Source organism: Vipera berus, assembly GCF_964194415.1.
Source record: "Vipera berus genome assembly, chromosome: Z".
Classification (NCBI taxonomy): Eukaryota; Metazoa; Chordata; class Lepidosauria; order Squamata; family Viperidae; genus Vipera; species Vipera berus.
The window spans coordinates 82,260,269-82,278,389 of record NC_138205.1 but is presented as its reverse complement, the minus strand read 5'-3'; the positions used below and the strand labels follow the sequence as shown (position 1 = coordinate 82,278,389).

Below are 18,121 nucleotides of genomic sequence, written 5' to 3'. Positions count from 1 at the left end.
TCTTCGATTGCGACAATAAAAGGGCGAAGGGTGCGCTGGTTTCTTCCTCCTTCCTCCCCCCCTCCCCTCCCCTCCCCTCCCCGATTGTCAGGTGAGGCAGCTGGAGGTCTGGCCGGGAGATTGTAGCCGTTTTGAAACGCCGCGTCTTGAAACGCCCGATCAGCTGATTTTCGGGTGGAAGAGCCGCGGCTTGAATCTGTTTGCATCTGCCTGAATTAGACCGAAACGGCCTGAATTTGACCAGAGTTGCTTTGTAATGGCTGGAGGAACTGCAGAGGAGGTCTTGCCGGGAGATTGTGGCCGTTTTGAAACGCCGCGGCTTGAAACGCCCGATCAGCTGATTTTCGGGGCGGAAAGAGCCACGGCTTGAATCTGCTTGTATTTGTTTGAACTTAACCAGAAACGGCTCGTAATGGCTGGAGGAACTGCGGAGGGAGTGAATGCTCCAGCCTGGAATATTTGGAAAGGCTGGGGGAACCGGATGAACTGCAGCTTAAGCGACTGTTGCCGGAGGAGCCATGGCTTGAAACGCCCCAGTTTTGGGGCAGCGTTTGCTTGTTCCGGGTAGAAAAAACGCTGTCGACCCCGGCATCTTTTGCGGGGATTTCCCATTTCCCGTTGCGAAACCAGCCGAGCCCAAGTCCACCCTTTCTTTTTTTTCCACGGCACGCTCGGTGCCTTTCCCACGATCGTGTCTCCTTCAGATCTTACGCAAGCTCCTCGATTTCCTGGTGTGTGTGTGTGTGTGTGTTTCTTTCTTATTCCTCCCTTCTCTGGTGGTTGGAAAGGCGTGTGACGCGCTTCGACAACAACTCTGCTGGCTCTCTCGGTGGGAACCTCCCATCCTCTATATACCCCCATTTCGGCTGCTTCGCAAACTGCTTCCTCCACCCCACCCCACCCCACCTCACCCCTCCCCGCAAAAGATGCCGGGGTCGACAGCGTTTTTTCTACCCGGAACAAGCAAACACGCAGGCAACCCTGCACTATTCAGCTCAGTGAAGTCACGCTTGGTTAAAAAACAGATTTAATAATAATAATAATAAGAAGAAGTTGGGCTGATCAAATGTTTCAATAATGACTGAAGGAGAGCTGCTTGTACCTTGGTCTTTGTGCTGGTGTCTTGACATGCCAGTGTTTTTATTTATTCCATTTATTCCATTTGATCAGCCCAAAGTACAAAAAAAAAACCCAAAAACAAGGTCTAGTTTCACGGCGATGAGCGACCGGAGTGCCAATCAATTAGTTAACAGACTTCATCAGTTCCAAAATCAAGATCACACCGGCAAGCTTTGTCAGTTGTCACTCGCGGCAGTACAAATACACTAGTACGGAAAGCTGCCGTTCACTTTCGGGGGGAGGAAAAAAACAACAACACCGCATGCTTTCCGCCCCGAAAATCAGCTGATCGGGCATTTCAAGCCGTTTCAAGCGTGACTTCACTGAGCTGAATAGTGCAGGGTTGCCTGCGTGTTTGCTTGTTCCGGGTAGAAAAAACGCTGTCGACCCCGGCATCTTTTGCGGGGAGGGGTGAGGTGGGGTGGGGTGGGGTGGAGGAAGCAGTTTGCGAAGCAGCCGAAATGGGGGTGTCAAGCCCTACGGGGACCAGGGGAGCACTTCCAACAATGCCCGCGCAGCACCGAAGGCCCATTGGCACCCGCACCCCCCAACTGTTCGGCGGGCGAACGCCAGACCCGCTGCTGCACTTACAGCTGATCGGCGGCCGGAGGAGATTGTGGACGGGCGCAGAGGGTCCGCGTCAGCACAGACAGCTGATCGGCGGCTGAAGGAGACTGCGAGCGGCTGCGGAGGTTCCGCGCCGGCACAAACAGCTAAGGGGCAGCCGGGGACGTCTACCGGTGGTCACGCAGCGCGATCAACTGAGCGGCAGCTAGAAACAGCCGCCGACGGTCGCACGGGCCTCACGGGACTTTTCGGGTCCGATGGCGGCTTGGAGAGTGTGGGTGGCTGCTTCGCAGACCTTGCATGCCGCTACAACCGCCAGGTCTGCGAAGCAGCCACCCACACTCTCCAAGCCGCCATCAGACCCGAAAAGTCCCGTGAGGCCCGTGCGACCGTCGGCGGCTGTTTCTAGCTGCCGCTCAGTTGATCGCGCTGCGTGACCACCGGTAGACGTCCCCGGCTGCCCCTTAGCTGTTTGTGCCGGCGCGGAACCTCCGCAGCCGCTCGCAGTCTCCTTCAGCCGCCGATCAGCTGTCTGTGCTGACGCGGACCCTCTGCGCCCGTCCACAATCTCCTCCGGCCGCCGATCAGCTGTTGATGTGGCCGCGGAACCTCTGCAGCCGCTCGCAGTCTCCTTCAGCCGCCGATTAGCTGTTTGTGCCGGCGCGGAACCTCCGCAGCCGCTCGCAATCTCCTCCGGCCGCCGATCAGCTGTAAGTGCGGCAGCGGGTCTGGCGTTTGCCCGCCGAACAGTTGGGGGGTGCGGGCGCCAATGGGCCTTCGGTGCTGCGCGGGCATTGTTGGAAGTGCTCCCCTGGTCCCCGTAGGGCTTGACACCCCCATTTCGGCTGCTTCGCAAACTGCTTCCTCCACCCCACCCCACCCCACCTCACCCCTCCCCGCAAAAGATGCCGGGGTCGACAGCGTTTTTTCTACCCGGAACAAGCAAACGCTGCCCCAAAACTGGGGCGTTTCAAGCCATGGCTCCTCCGGCAACAGTCGCTTAAGCTGCAGTTCATCCGGTTCCCCCAGCCTTTCCAAATATTCCAGGCTGGAGCATTCACTCCCTCCGCAGTTCCTCCAGCCATTACGAGCCGTTTCTGGTTAAGTTCAAACAAATACAAGCAGATTCAAGCCGTGGCTCTTTCCGCCCCGAAAATCAGCTGATCGGGCGTTTCAAGCCGCGGCGTTTCAAAACGGCCACAATCTCCCGGCAAGACCTCCTCTGCAGTTCCTCCAGCCATTACAAAGCAACTCTGGTCAAATTCAGGCCGTTTCGGTCTAATTCAGGCAGATACAAACAGATTCAAGCCGCGGCTCTTCCACCCGAAAATCAGCTGATCGGGCGTTTCAAGACGCGGCGTTTCAAAACGGCTACAATCTCCCGGCCAGACCTCCAGCTGCCTCACCTGACAATCGGGGAGGGGAGGGGAGGGGGGGAGGAAGGAGGAAGAAACCAGCGCACCCTTCGCCCTTTTATTGTCGCAATCGAAGAGGCAGGAAAATGCGGGGTGGGGAGGGGAGAGAGAGAGAGAGAGAGAGAGTAGAAATCCCTATTTTCGGAGCCGAGAAGAGAAGCGCGGCTACAGCAGTCGCTAGAGTTCCCCCCAAGGGGGCGGAGAAAGAACTCTCGGAGCGTTTCTTTCGTAAATACGCGCGCAGGCACACACTCACCCAGCCGCGCGCTTCGCCCAGCTTCTCGCGGGGAGTTTGCAAGCCCTTCGTTTCTCTTCAGGGCCGTCAGAAGGGCGAGCAAGTCTCTGCCCTGCCCTGCCCTGCCGTGGGGGTGGGGAGCCAAGCGTGCTTGACGTTCCTGGAAACGAGAAGGGCCTGCGGAGACTGACACCAACCCGAGTGCCCAAGCGGGTCTTCTCAGCGTCAGGCAAAGTAGCTCACATGCAAAACAAGCTCGGCAGAGGAGCCGGAGCAGCTCCGCTGCTGGGGGCGTGTCTCGGCCGGGCCTTGCAGGATCTGGGCCGGGCGCCTCTGCTCGCCGCTCCGGCTCCTCTGCCGGGCTTGTTTTGCATGCGAGCTACTTTGCCGGCCGCTGCTGAGGGAAGATCTCTGGAGAGGAGCATAAGGTGAGCTGCTGCATTTCCCAGCCTCGGCTTATACTCGAGTCACCAACTTTTCCCACTTTTGGGGGGTAAAATTAAGGGTCTCGGCTTATATTCGAGTCGGCTTATACTCAAGTATATACGGTAATTAAGAGGAGAGTAAAAATACATGTTCTTTCCACCACAATGTCAAATGATTTCCATGAATATACCAATAATAACCTAAAAATAACAGGAAGTTATGGGTCAGTATCATTCCCATTTAGCCTAATGTATCCCCAAAAGAATCAGGCTTATGACAGAAAGAAATACACATTCTTAAGCATACATTACATAGCTCAGGATTTTTAAGACTATTAACATCACTGCTGAAAAAGACCAAAGGTTGTGCTTTAACATATTTTCCATTGAAATCTTAAGATTTATGAACAAAACATGGTTAACATGGATATGGTAGTGTTTCTCCCTTTTCCTCCATTACCCTAAACTGCTTAACAGAGAGTTCCCTTTGCCTAATGCAGGTAAAACCTGCACTTTAAATGTCCTTGCTGTGACTGAGAAATGGGTTCAAAGAAAACACACTTATTGAGCAGTGGGCTTCAGTAGACCAGCATAATTACAACTTTATTTATTGACTCAAACTAGAACTGGAGAACTGCAGGCAATTGCCTGTAATTTATACTCTGAGCCCACAGGGCCTTAACCAATCACAATACTTGAAAAACCTGCCCAAATATGAATGTTCAAAGTTTCCCTCCAAAACAGTTGGAGTTAACAGTCAGGGTCATCTAAAGGTTAGTTTCATTTTAGCTTTACAGGCAGTTGGAGTTAAGTTAGTTTCACTTTAGCAGGGAGATACACAAACACACACACACACACACACACACACACACACACACACACTCATTCAATACATAACACACTTTTGGGCTTCTATTGTGGATGAGTTTTCTAAAAGAATGATTTACTGGGATAGCAACACATCTGTTTGCATTATGGTAGCTGTAAGACAAGGGTGTCAAACTGCCGGCCTGTGGGCCAGACACGTCATCTGGAAGCCACGCCCACTCCACTGCCGGCAATGGCAAAACTGTCCTGATATGTTGCTCGACATCACGTGACGTCACGAGTTTGACATGTCTGCTGTAAGACATGGATAAGATGCAGGGGTGGGAAGGAGAGATCATCAGCAATGGAAGCAATAAGTCCTGGAGGATATCTCCAGATTTCAGATTATACTACTTTGTAAAGTTGTCTTACAAAAACAGGAATTTCGTAATGTTCATGTAATATCTCTTGTCCATCAGTATAAGCAACACACATTTTATTGTGGGCCCAAGCTAAATTTATTCTTCCACTTCCAAAAGATAGGGCAACTGGCATCCAGGCAACCACTCTTATTCTTTTACTACCATTCAGCGACCAGGTAGGCTTTTATAATAAAAGGTCAAGATCTTCTACATGAATTTCTGCCTTTCTTTGTATTGCTCATACCAGGCATAAACAGATTTCTGATTTATTGTTGCCGTTAAAACACCTGTTTTGTCTCTGCCAGTTACCTAATTAGGTATAGATGGTCCTCACCTAACAATCCTAATTGGTATCAAAATCATTGACAGTGGGGTGGAGAAAGAGCGACACTGAAGTGGATCAGATCACATTACCACTTGCTCAGGGTTCCTGAATGAATGGTTAAAGGATGATTACCTGGAGTTGGGTTTGGTCCAAATGCATGGTTTTCTGGCAATAGGAAGCCAATAATTCATTTGCTCTCAAATATTCATTCAATCAGAAAGGAGGAAAGATTGCATATATAAGTCTAGGAATCCTAGAAGACTCAGCTGTCTTTTAACCTGTTTATAAGCTAGTGAGGTTGTTCCCTGCTGCCTACTTTTTTTTAATTCATCTTCTGTCACAGACGTACTTATTGTCACATTTTTTCTAGGTAGACAAGACTCAAACATAAAAGAAGCACCAATACTGGAGTACCGTATTGAGCACAGAGGATTTCCTGTAAATAAAGATGATGCTACATGCTATTTTCTTGTACAAAGCCATTTATGTATTATTTTACCAACAACAAAAATTTAAACAAAGAAAAATTTACTAGCAGCCTTAATTTTTTAAAAATAATAGTTTACTTCTATGGCAAGTAAGCTCTTTCTTTTTTATCTTTCTGATATCTTTTTTTCTTAAAAGTTTTTTTATGTCTTAAAATCTTCAGAAAGGTTTTTTTTTAAAAAAAAAAAGACTTGGATGCACGATCCAAATTTGTAACATCTTTCAAAAATCAATCTGCTAGCTGAGGATTTTTCAGAAAGATGTAGGGTAAAGTATTTAAAACCTGACAGAATGCCAACAATCCAAGAAGTAATGCTTCTGTGACATTCCAGACCAGGAAAAAGACCCACAAGCTTAGCAAAAGACTCTCCTAACAAAATTTGATTTTGAGATGAGCTGGACTTGCTTAACTGGTTTAATGGCATCTCAGAAAATGCTTGTCCAAAGATAAACATCTGCCACCTTGTGAATATTAAAAACAAGTTGTATTTTTGGAAATGGTTATCATGCACCAATTATTGAGTCACTGATGCTATTAGATCAAAGCTTTTAAGAAACCACTTTCTAGTAATACTTTTTCCCTTTAGCCAGAAGTACCAATTTAATTTAACTGACCCAGCAATGAGAGTGGCTTATGTAAAGTTTTCAGAGAACTTATGAAATCTTAGATTATAGGATGATAAAAACCAAACAAAGCAGCTTGATAACATTTGTGTAATGAAGAACCAAAACTGAAATTTTAAATATCTCCCTCATTTTATAGAAAGACAGAAAGATCAGTCTAACTGTGACCAAATGTCCAAAGACTCTCAAAAGCAAATATATATGCTTATATGTACATGTAGACCTTAAGATAGCTTTAAATGATGCATTGGGGTAAAATCTTGAAACAGCCTAAGGAAAAATAAGTTTTAGATACTTAACTACCAAAATTTAACGTTAGGAGTCTTTCCACAGAAATTGTAAAAGGACATAACCCCAGTTGCTACTTTATAATGGCTTGTTCCAGAGTGATCCTCACCCTAAATTCTGTTTCTCTGCCTCCCCCCTCTCGCACGCACACACACATTTCTATATTTGGATTTTTTTTCTTTGATTTTTTTCTGTTTTTCCCCTTCTTTTAAGGAAAAAAGGACACAATAGAATGGCAGATTTTAAAAACAATAATGTATTTACATATATTTCATTAACACCTCTGAAGTAGATTTAAAACCTATATTCATGAATCCAGGTGTCACACAACGTGACACATTTCTATATCATTCAAGAGAGAAGGGCATTGCAGAATGTATACAGAAATGTTTTATAGCAAATCTAGTAGTTTAGCTCAGTGTTTAGCTCAATATATCAACTTAAGCTTTAGCTCAATATATCAACTTAAGCCTAAGGAAAAATAAGTTTTAGATACTTAACTACCAAAATTTAACGTTAGGAGTCTTTCCACAGAAATTGTAAAAGGACATAACCCCAGTTGCTACTTTATAATGGCTTGTTCCAGAGTGATCCTCACCCTAAATTCTGTTTCTCTGCCTCCCCCCTCTCGCACGCACACACACATTTCTATATTTGGATTTTTTTTCTTTGATTTTTTTCTGTTTTTCCCCTTCTTTTAAGGAAAAAAGGACACAATAGAATGGCAGATTTTAAAAACAATAATGTATTTACATATATTTCATTAACACCTCTGAAGTAGATTTAAAACCTATATTCATGAATCCAGGTGTCACACAACGTGACACATTTCTATATCATTCAAGAGAGAAGGGCATTGCAGAATGTATACAGAAATGTTTTATAGCAAATCTAGTAGTTTAGCTCAGTGTTTAGCTCAATATATCAACTTAAGCTATATTGACTCGACTTCCAGAATTCCCCAGCCAGAGCTGAAGTCCACCCATTGCTGAGATTGAGAAACAATGGTTAGCCTATCAATGATGATTGTCCCACAATAGACTGAGAGACTTCAAAAAATATCAGTCCCTAGTTAAGCTACATATTTACCTGAATAGCTTGGCGGCCCTGTTGTGCATCTGCTAGCAGCTGAATAGTAAGGGTTCTGGAGTCTTGCAAAGCTTCTTGGAGGTAGATAAAGCTATGGCCGACATGGCGTCCCATGGTGCATTCCCGACAAATGGGAACAGAACAAGCATCACAGTAGAAATGCAGCACCTGAGACAGACAGAGTATTGAATAATATGCATGTCAACAGAGGATTTAAGATATATTTGTTTTAAAAGCTGTTTCCTAACTGGGCAATCTGTAAAGTACACTGCAGAGGGGACAGCAGAAGTTACTTATTGTTTTAATTCAAGGTATGAGAACAACTTTTTTCTTTTGTTTATATTTTTTTATAAATTATATACTTTGAAGTGCCATTAGATTTATATAATTCCTTCCAGTTAAGCTCTTAATTTACTATTTATTTAGATAAAATGTTTTAGTTAATAACCCTCAAACAGACTCCAGTGAACTTTGCCAAAATATTGTGTCAAGGGATTACCTGATTTATTCATCAGCAAATAACAAAGCTCTTTTCACATTTTATCCAGCAGAGGGAAGCAACAGAGAGCTGAGAGTGCTTCTCATTTAGGTATTAAGAAAAAACTCAGTATTTATACCATCTTTTACTACTCCACAACAGTTTTATATGTTTACCTCTGTAGAACACAAATAGTTCAAATTACAAGAAATGTAATACTATAATTGTGTTCTATAATTATGTAAAATACTAGCATTCATTGTTTCTATTTTCTTGGCATATCCTCCTTCGTTATTCTGTAAAAATAACCATGATATTCAAATGTTCCAATTTAACAACTCATATAAACATAACAATCCATCAACAAAAATAATGAGTTTCAACATTAATAAAACTATGTTTGAATGTCACTTCCAAAATCGTTAGTGTGCCTTTCAAACAAAATGGAATATGCAGTTTGTATATCCAAGCCTACTGTCAGAATATTGGGCAATTCAACTATTAATCACGCACACATTAAAATCCACATGACAAAAGTTGGGTATCCATAAACTAAAACTTTTTTTTAAAATGAAGACAATGAATCTGTAGAGTCAAAAATAACTATCAGTGTTGCTATTACCTGGGATCCCGTAAAATTCAACATTTGTGCTTTAGCAGAGCACAGCCACATCCCTTTATTTTCTATCTGGTTGCATTTTATTCCCAAAATAAATAGTGTGCTCATTAAAAAAAATCCTACACAGAAAAAATCCTAAAAGCACAGAAAGATCATGCAGGCCACCTATGGAGTCATGTTAATATCACAGTTGTTGTGGTGGTTAGAAGCATCGCCCCCCCCCCCACCTTTGGCTTAAAGGGGCCAGCAACCCACAAAGAAAATGGCGTCAATAGGAGCAAGAAGTCTGCTTCAAGCTAAAACCTACTATTAACCCTCTGAAACAGTTAATGCCAGAAGCAAAGCTAGGTCAAAGGCCAGAGAGCAGTGCTGTCATGCAGATCCAGATGCTACTTTCCACAGGAATACAATGTGGGAGTCATCAGTGCACACAAACCACAAAAGAGAGGAAAAAGTAATCAAACCAATTAACAGATCATTAAAGAAAGCCTCTAGTTCAGCTGACTATAGTTTAAAAAATGGCTTGGTAGCAGTAGGAACTACCTAATGCCAAACAAGTCATTTTTTTATTATAGAATACAGAATTGATATGCAAAATAATATTTTTAGTTTTTAACAAGTAAGATTAAGCTTACAATTGAAAAAATTTCTACCCAAACACTATGTTGCCAGAAGAATCATTAATGAAATGAAGAGCCATTCTTTCCTTTCACTAGTTTGAGGATCTTGTGCTAACAGATGTTGATGTTAAGATAATCTTTGGATTGTCTTTTTCATCTTTAAACTGGTTGATACTCTTTTTAGTAGTGTTCTCTACTGTTAGTCCTTGAATTACAACTGTAATGGAGCCTGCCTTTTAGGGTCGAAGTGAGGAAAAAACATTAAATGAATTGCCTCAAGTAATGACCAGCCATCCCTGCTCTTGCCAGGGCATTCGTTAACTGAATGTGTGAATCATTAAATGAAGCACAGGGTGCCTCAGGAGAGATCCTGGGAGGTCTAGTGCCAAGCAAGCTCACCTTCCTCAGGGCTTCAAGGCCTCTTCCAACTCTGAGATACCCCATGTTGTCCCCATGAAGTCCTAGCTGCCAGCTTCTATCCTGTTTTTAGCTGTATGTGGCTGCAAAACTTTCTGAGATGAATTTTTTTCTGCAGCTGCTAAAGTCAAAAAACTACAGAAAGAGTTTCTTTGCTTGCATCCTTCCTTTACTCTTCAGCCTGGAGTAAAAGTAAGGTTTTTAAAAGGGATATTGGTTAGAAAGCAGAGATGGGAATTTAGTTTTAGCACCTAATTTGGGAGAAGGGGGGAGAGAAAAAGATCAAGACATCTTTCCCCTTCCAGCTTTGTTTTCTTTATTGAAGAAATGTGGTTTTTTTGTAAGGGGGGTTAAAGCAAGGGAAAGCTTTTGGGAAACTCATCCTGAAGCTGCTGCCTTAGTATGCAGGGTCTGGTTTCCCAAAGCCAACAAGAAGCAGAAGTTTGCAGCTGATCTAGGTAGAAAGCTCTGAAAGCAGCCTCCATTTTCTTCAAGAAATTGTCAAAGAGCTGAAAATGGTGGCATCGATAGCAGGCCCAAGCACTGAGGTTGTGTCAAGGTGGCAGGAGAAGAGAGGTGGGGCTGCTGCAGCATCTCCATGGTCGGTTGTATGGGCGAATGACCATAGGGGTGATGCAGCCATTGTAATTTTGAAAGAGAACCATATATGTAGTTTTGGGGTGTCTGTCATAACTTTGAACATTTGTTAGTTAAACTATCTTATCTAGAGGATTACCAATACTGTCCTTTGTCAATATGGGTTTTCCAGTGGGCAGCACCAGTGACATGAGATAGGAATTATAGTCTAAAAGTTGTGCAAGGTACCAGTCTTTACAGTTTTACCTGCCTAGTGTGAGGTAACAAAATTGTCCCTTTTCTTTCCTTTGTTCAATATACTTCCATTTTTGGAGTGGTGGTGATGGTTGTGTAATAATCAGAGCTTTTTTTCTCATAGAACGCTCAGAACGGAGTTCCGGCACCTTTTTTGGATGGAACCTTGTAGAGTAGGCAAGGTGGGTTGTATGACATGTGTGAGTTCCGGCACCTTTTTCTTTTACAAAAAAAAAACACTGGTAATAATAATACTACTTAACTACTTCTTACATTAAAAAGCATGAAATATATACTGGCTATTGTCCTATAAAAATGTATTCTGTCTATCTGCTGCCATATAACACTAAACAGTTGTTGCTTGCCAACGCTTCTTCTCCCAGCTGTTCCTTGCCATGTCCCTCTGACTAAGAATGTGCAGTTACACACACAGACTGACAGCAGCTTTTCACTCCCAAAAAGGAATTCAATCTGACTGGTATTTTGTTCTGCCTAACAGCATTCTCTCAATTTCCAGTTCACCTAATCATGGTTTATGATGACACCAAGCTGGCAGGATGACACCAAGCTGGCAGGAATAGCCAATACTCCCGAAGATAGGCTTAAGATACAGAAGGATCTGGAGAGACTCGAACACTGGGCACTAACAAAATGAAATTCAATGGTGAAAAAAGTAAGGTTCTACATTTTGGCAGGAAAAATCAAATGCATAGGTACAGTATAGGTGGTACCTTGCTCGATAGTAGTAACTGTGAGAGAGATCTCGGAGTCTTAGTAGACAATCACTTCAATATGAGCCAGCAGTGTGCTGCAGCTGCCAAAAAGGCCAACACAGTGCTAGGCTGCATTAACAGAGGGATAGAATCAAGATCAAGTGAAGTACTAATACCACTTTACAATGCTTTGGTAAGGCCACACCTGGAATACTGCATCCAGTTTTGGTCACCACGATGTAAAATCGATGTCGAGACTCTAGAAAGGGTACAGAGAAGAGCAACAAAGATAATTAGGGGGCTGGAGGCTAAAACATATAGGGAACGGTTGCTGGAATTGGGTATGTGTAGTCTAATGAAGAGAAGGACGAGGGAGGACATGATAGCAGTGTTCCAATATCTCAAGGGCTACCACAAAGAAGAGGGAGTCAAGCTATTCTCCAAAGCACCTGAAAGCAGGACAAGAAGCAACGGATGGAAACTAGTCAAGGAGAGAAGCAACCTAGAACTAAGGAGAAACTTCCTGACAGTTAGAACAATTAACCAGTGGAACAACCTGCCTCCAGAGGTGGTGAATGCTCCAACACTGGAGGTTTTTAAGAAGAGACTGGACAGCCATTTGCCTGAAATGGTATAAGGTTTCCTGCCTGAGCAGGGGGTTGGACTAGATGACCTCCAAGGTCCCTTCCAACTTTATTATTATTATCAAATAAATTACAACAGTGGATATTTATTTATTATTGAAAATGTGCTGTGTCAATTGCTAACTGAATTGTACCTTTATTTCCATTTGTTGCAGAGATGAGCATGCCAGGTTCTATGCACAATATAAAATGTTTCCAGCAGAAAACTAATTTTGCATTATAGAGTACTCCAAGGTTATTCAAATTTTGCAAGGAAGTTTTAAGAAAATAATGGAAGATTCTGATTCGAAAGTGAATTTACACTCTCAGAAGCAATGTGCTACTTTTCTATGTCCTGGCCAAACTTTGTTGTTGTTGTTATTCACAAAAAATAAGTTGATAATTAGATATGACATATTAAACTTACCCAAAGTGAAGTTGTCCAATTATCTCTAATGTAGTATATTACTGTATGTATGTATGTATGTATGTATGTGTCTATTTCAATAGATGATAGAATTTGGCTAGTCATATTTGGACATGGAGGTTAAATAAGGTAATTATTTAAACACGTAACCCCTACAAGTAGTACTCGAGTTACAGCCACAATTGTGTCAAAATTTCTGTTGCTAAGCGAGACAGTTGTTAAGTGAGTTTTGTCCCATTTCACGACTTTTCTTGCCACAGTTGATAAATTAATCACTGCAGTTGTTAAGTTAGTAACAAAGTTGTAAAGTGTATCTGGCTTTCCCATTGACTTTGCTTGTCAGAAAATCTCAAAAGGTGACGGTATGACCTTGGGAGATTGCAACTGTCATAAATATGAATCAGTTGCCAAGCCTCTGAATTTTGATCATATGACAGTGGAGATGCTGCAACAGTCGTAAGTATGATAAACAACCATTGTCAGTTTTTCCAGTGTCGTAACTATGAGCAGTCACTATATGAATGGTTGTAAGTCAAGGATAGCCTGTAGCAGGAATTCTATGGCTGTAGACAAGATTGCACGAGAAACCTGTTTGTATTAGATGTCCCCATACTGTTACTAGGATACAAACTGTTTGGAATGCAAAAGAATGACATTTCTAGGGACAGTGGGGGAAAAAGACATACTAGTTACATTATAATAGGGAGATAGCACAAAAACAAGAACTGCTACATGCATGAAGCCCACTTATTTGCTTAAAGGCTGGTTTTAATTAAAAGCTCCACTTTGCAGGTCATTCATGGAACATTCCTAAACCTGACCCCAGATGATATCGGCCCCATCTAGCCAATGTCTACTTATTTACTAGTGTTTGAAAAAAAGCGAAACTTGACACAGAAATGGAGACCAAAGGTTCAAATCCTGAAATGCAAATATTGGGAATGATCTGGAATTATACTAAAATGTTTATTTAGAATTTTCATTATTATAGAAAATACATAAAATAGAATAGCATTTCAGATTTCCTGATGATGTTTTTTAAGTATTTCAGGCATAATGCCAGAAAAGTTTGATAAACAAAATGTATATTTAACATTATATATATTAAATTCAGTGAGAGTTGTATTTGCACAACACTGGAAAAATGAGACAACACCATTGGAGGAAGCGATAATTAAGAAAATATTGGACTGTGTGGAAATGGACAGACTCACACTGAGAATCAAAGGAAAAGAAGATACAGTATACTTTCAAACATGGAACTTATTTTATCAATGGTTGGAAAAGCAGAATATAGAGTAAGAACTTAATCTTTATGACTAGACAAAAATCACCCAGACCAACACATTGTTTATTCAGCACAAATAAATTGTAATGATAGAAAACCAATAAAATACTTTTTTAAAAAAGTATTTCAGACCAAACTTAGGAAGATTTCTTAAGATCATTAACAGAAGCAGGAACAGGAGTTAATGACAAAGAAGTAGCGCATATTTGTGCTAAGAATTATTTGCGAATGCTAAAGCTATTCTCATTCAAGACTTGCATTAATGCTCATTTCCTCAGACAGGAGGAAATGTTTTTTGAATTACTCATGTGCATTCACACAAACAAGCAAAACTCTATCTACAGGAACCTGCTACATTTTCCAAAGCTGTAAGGTATATCACATGGGGCTATTCGTCTTTTATAGCCACAGCAGGCAAAGGAGTAACACAGAAAGGCTATAAAGTTGATTGCTCTAGGATAGGACTTTACAGTGCACAGTAAAACAAAAACAAAAATGTTCAAATGTCTTACTCCCTTTTTGGCCTATCTGCTTTCAAAGAGCGAGGAGGGGGATGGGTAAGTAAAATGTCTCCAAGGATTGCATAGCAATCAACCAACATCTGATGAATGGCCACGAGAGTTAAACTCTGACCTGAATAGACAATTCCTAAACCAGTTACCCTCCCCCACACTGTCCCCAATATGCCCCACCTATTTGCCTCCCCTTTACAAATGTTTTAAGTACCAGGCACAATTAACAAAAGCAATGGAATGTGGATGCAGTTTCCATTGAAAGCTGCAATGCAAAAACAAAACAACATCCCACACAAAAAAGCTGGGATTCATTGGGAAGCCAATGGAGACTTATGGCTTAATTGTACTGCTTTGCCTTATTATTCACATATGAAGATAAGAAAGGGCTTGATTGTTCTGCTGTGATTAAGATGACAAAACAAATAGATTATGAATAGTTAATAACACTTCCAAATATGGATTTCAAATGGAACATAAAACATGAGAATAAGTGATAAAAATGTGTAATATTTTGGACATTTTATATAATTGCATGGACTCATGGCACTACAGAATCTATTGCCTGATATTCTTTTTTAAATAGGGGTATTGGAATCCATTTTATTTTCCCTTTTCTAGTGAATTATCCAAATCTTTATGATAATTCTATTTACAAATCATCTTTTGATTGAAATAGACTTTGCCTCCCTGGATATTGCCAAATTTTGTAATGCTGCCAGCGATAAAAATTCAACTAACATCTCCACAACTCTAAATATGGATAGAGACTTTACTTTTTGCCTATTTCTGTCTTAATTTCTTGGATTTGTGTTGTAATATTAACTAAGACAAATAACACTTTGATTCTAGCTTGAGATCCAGTTTATATTAATAGCTATAGTAGCAATAACAATATTCTAACTTTTTAGCTTGTGCTTCATATCTGACCTTCCTTTCTCTTGTACTTATAGTGTTGATTGTTTTGTTTAATAGTGTCTTTGATCAAAATAAACTTTGAATTGATTTACTGAATTGAATTTATTCCTTTCATTTCACTTGATCTATACCATACTCAAAAGGGTTATGGGTGTGCTAGGGGTGAATAATCAATTTCAGATTTAAAGGATTCTAGCTCACATTTACAATTACAAAGGCTTTTTCATCAACACTACACAACTATTTAATAATTCTGACACTGAAATTGCTGCAATGATCTGAGATACAGTATTTATTTACTTAAGAGTAGAACAATGGCTTGCCCTTTAGTTTATTGGCTGATAAAAGTTAAATGGCTTTATTTTAAGTTCAGTTTTCGGCTAAGAGCCTATTAATTTTCATGGCAAACTATATATTTGCTATAAGATGATGAAATTGTTAACTTCAAAATTACCTTATAAGATGCCAATCAGCCACTGGTACAAGGTAAATAAAAGTCTGGAAGAACCAACAAAAGGAATAAACTCTTAATAGTTTAGTTTTTTCAAAATATTCTCATTCAAAGGACCATTCCATTTAAATTCAGTATTTGTTCTGCAGATTATACTGGCTCAGATTGTGTGTGTGTGTGTGTGTGTGTGTGTGTGTGTGTGTGTGTGTGTGACACATTACTATCAGAATTTGAAATACTATGTTTCTTTGGGGCAAGATTATAAACTCTCCCTAACTGCAGACCTTGACTCATCTAACTGACAAGTTCCATTTCATTTATTGAACTTTAGAGTATAAGCAATGCCTTCTTTATTGTAATGGAAAACTCCAAATTTGTCAGACTTTAACCCTGTTTCAATAAAGGTTATTGAAAAATATGGCATTTGTGGCTTCTGGTTTTGCGCAGTAGCACAGCAGACGAGGGATTGTGGGGCTCCGCACCCTATAGCCAATTTCTGTCTGCTAGGGGACTCTTGGAGGCTAAAGACACAGCATGGCCTTCTCCAATTCAAAGACACACTTGTGTGGCAGGGCTGGGGCAAAGAATCAGTCCTGGAACCAGTGAAATCTGGGGGCTGGACAGGGGACAGATTGTATCTGCCCTCAGTGTGGAAGGGACTGCCACTCTCGAACTGGCCTTTTTAGCCACACGAGATGCTGTTTTAGGACCTCTTTCCAGAGCACGATACCATAGTCTCTCGAGACTGAAGGATGCCAATGAGGGGAATGGGCCTGAAATTTCCCCTTAGAGATTTTTATCTATCATGGAAAACCAGAGATTTGTAGAAAGAATACACCAAGAAAAAACAAATACTTTCCAGAAGGAGATCTATGCTATGTTGCAACTAATCCAAACAATAATGATCTCAAACCACAAGGAAATTAACAATAACTTTGAAAATATAAATGAACACATCTCCAATTTAACCTTACCACACAAAAATTCTCAGAAAATAAAAAACAGATAACTGAATACAAGACAGAGGAGAGAGATTTCAAGATGGAACTTAACAACAGAAGAAAGTATGACTTAACCCAGATGGGAAAAAAACTACAGGAAATACTGGACATGGAAATGGTAACCTGTACTCTAAGATTACAAAATAAGTTTGAGGACAAGAAAAGATTTGACAAAATGGATTCTGCCAAGAGAACTATGAGAACTTGAGACACAAAAAATGATAAATAAAATCAAGAAAGAAAGAAAGAAAGAAAGAAAGAAAGAAAGAAAGAAAGAAAGGAAGGAAGGAAGGAAGGAAGGAAGGAAGGAAGGAAGGAAGGAAGGAAGGAAGGAATTCTCAATGAATATGAAGGGGCGAAAATGCAACAACATTTTCAGATTATGGAAAGATTCTTCGATTCAGTGAAACATATTAATCAGGAAAGATGTTTGGCAAAAAAAACCTGGCTAAAGTGAGAATTAAGAAATTAGATGATGGGATTTACCAGAGGGAATATTTAAAAATTAAACATCTGTTTGAACGTGGTTAAAGAAATTGAAAGATTTTGGATATAAATGAAGATTAGTTTAAGAGGGATGAACCCTTCAGGTAACATAGTATTTTTTCTTTCTTTTTTCCTTTGTGTTGTTTTTTGACATAAGAAATATAAAAATGTTGGGATGGTTTATATAAAAGAAATGTTTTCTGTTTTTTTAAGATATGAGAAATGTAAAAAGTGTTGGGATGGCTTGTATGAGAAAAACGACTTAAATACTTAAGTGTAACTAATTTTGAGAAAATCTTAACCTGTAAGAATGCTTTGAAAACAAATTTAAATAAGAATTCTGTAAACAGGATCTATGATGAGGCAATCAAGATGATCAATTAGAAAAGAAGCTTTATATTGATATGGTTATTATTTGCAGAAACATGAGAAAAATGTCTATATTTAATTGTCATTTATTCAAATAATAAGAATTGTATTAATTTAAGGTTGGCAAAAGAAAATATTATTGGAAGAGAAAATCAAGCAAAGCCATTATATGGACTATAGAATTATAGAAATTAATTGTTATTGATTGTTCTTTAAATACTAACCCAGACAACACACCGTTTACCAAATATTAAAGTGATTATGTTAAAAATCAATAAAACATATTTTTTAAAAAGAAAAATATGGCATTTGTGGTTTACTTTTTGAGTAGCAATTCAAGGTTCCCTAGGTAATTTCTATATGCACAGATTACACAGTATGAATGGAACTCTATTTCTACCTCATATCCCTTTTATCATATTACAGTTCACATCCAAAAATGTTTTGTCAAGGTTGCCCGGGGATAATGAAAACTGATTTAAAATAAAGGTGGTAATTACTTTGATGCTTTCTTTTGGCTTCAGTATAACTTTAGACACCAGATTATATTTATCTTGGCTCTTAAT

At 40.6% G+C, this 18,121-nt stretch overlaps 1 protein-coding gene across 1 annotated transcript in view; it reads right to left on the bottom strand.

The window, feature by feature from the left end:
• The window catches only part of TRIM71 (tripartite motif containing 71), a gene marked incomplete at both ends in the record, with an annotated part of 47,022 nt that overhangs the window by 8,485 nt on the left and 20,416 nt on the right, over window positions 1–18,121 (bottom strand). The window contains one exon of the mRNA XM_081345713.1: window positions 7,803–7,970. Coding sequence (XP_081201839.1) covers window positions 7,803–7,970 — 168 coding nt within the window. The remainder of the gene's footprint in view (window positions 1–7,802; window positions 7,971–18,121) is intronic.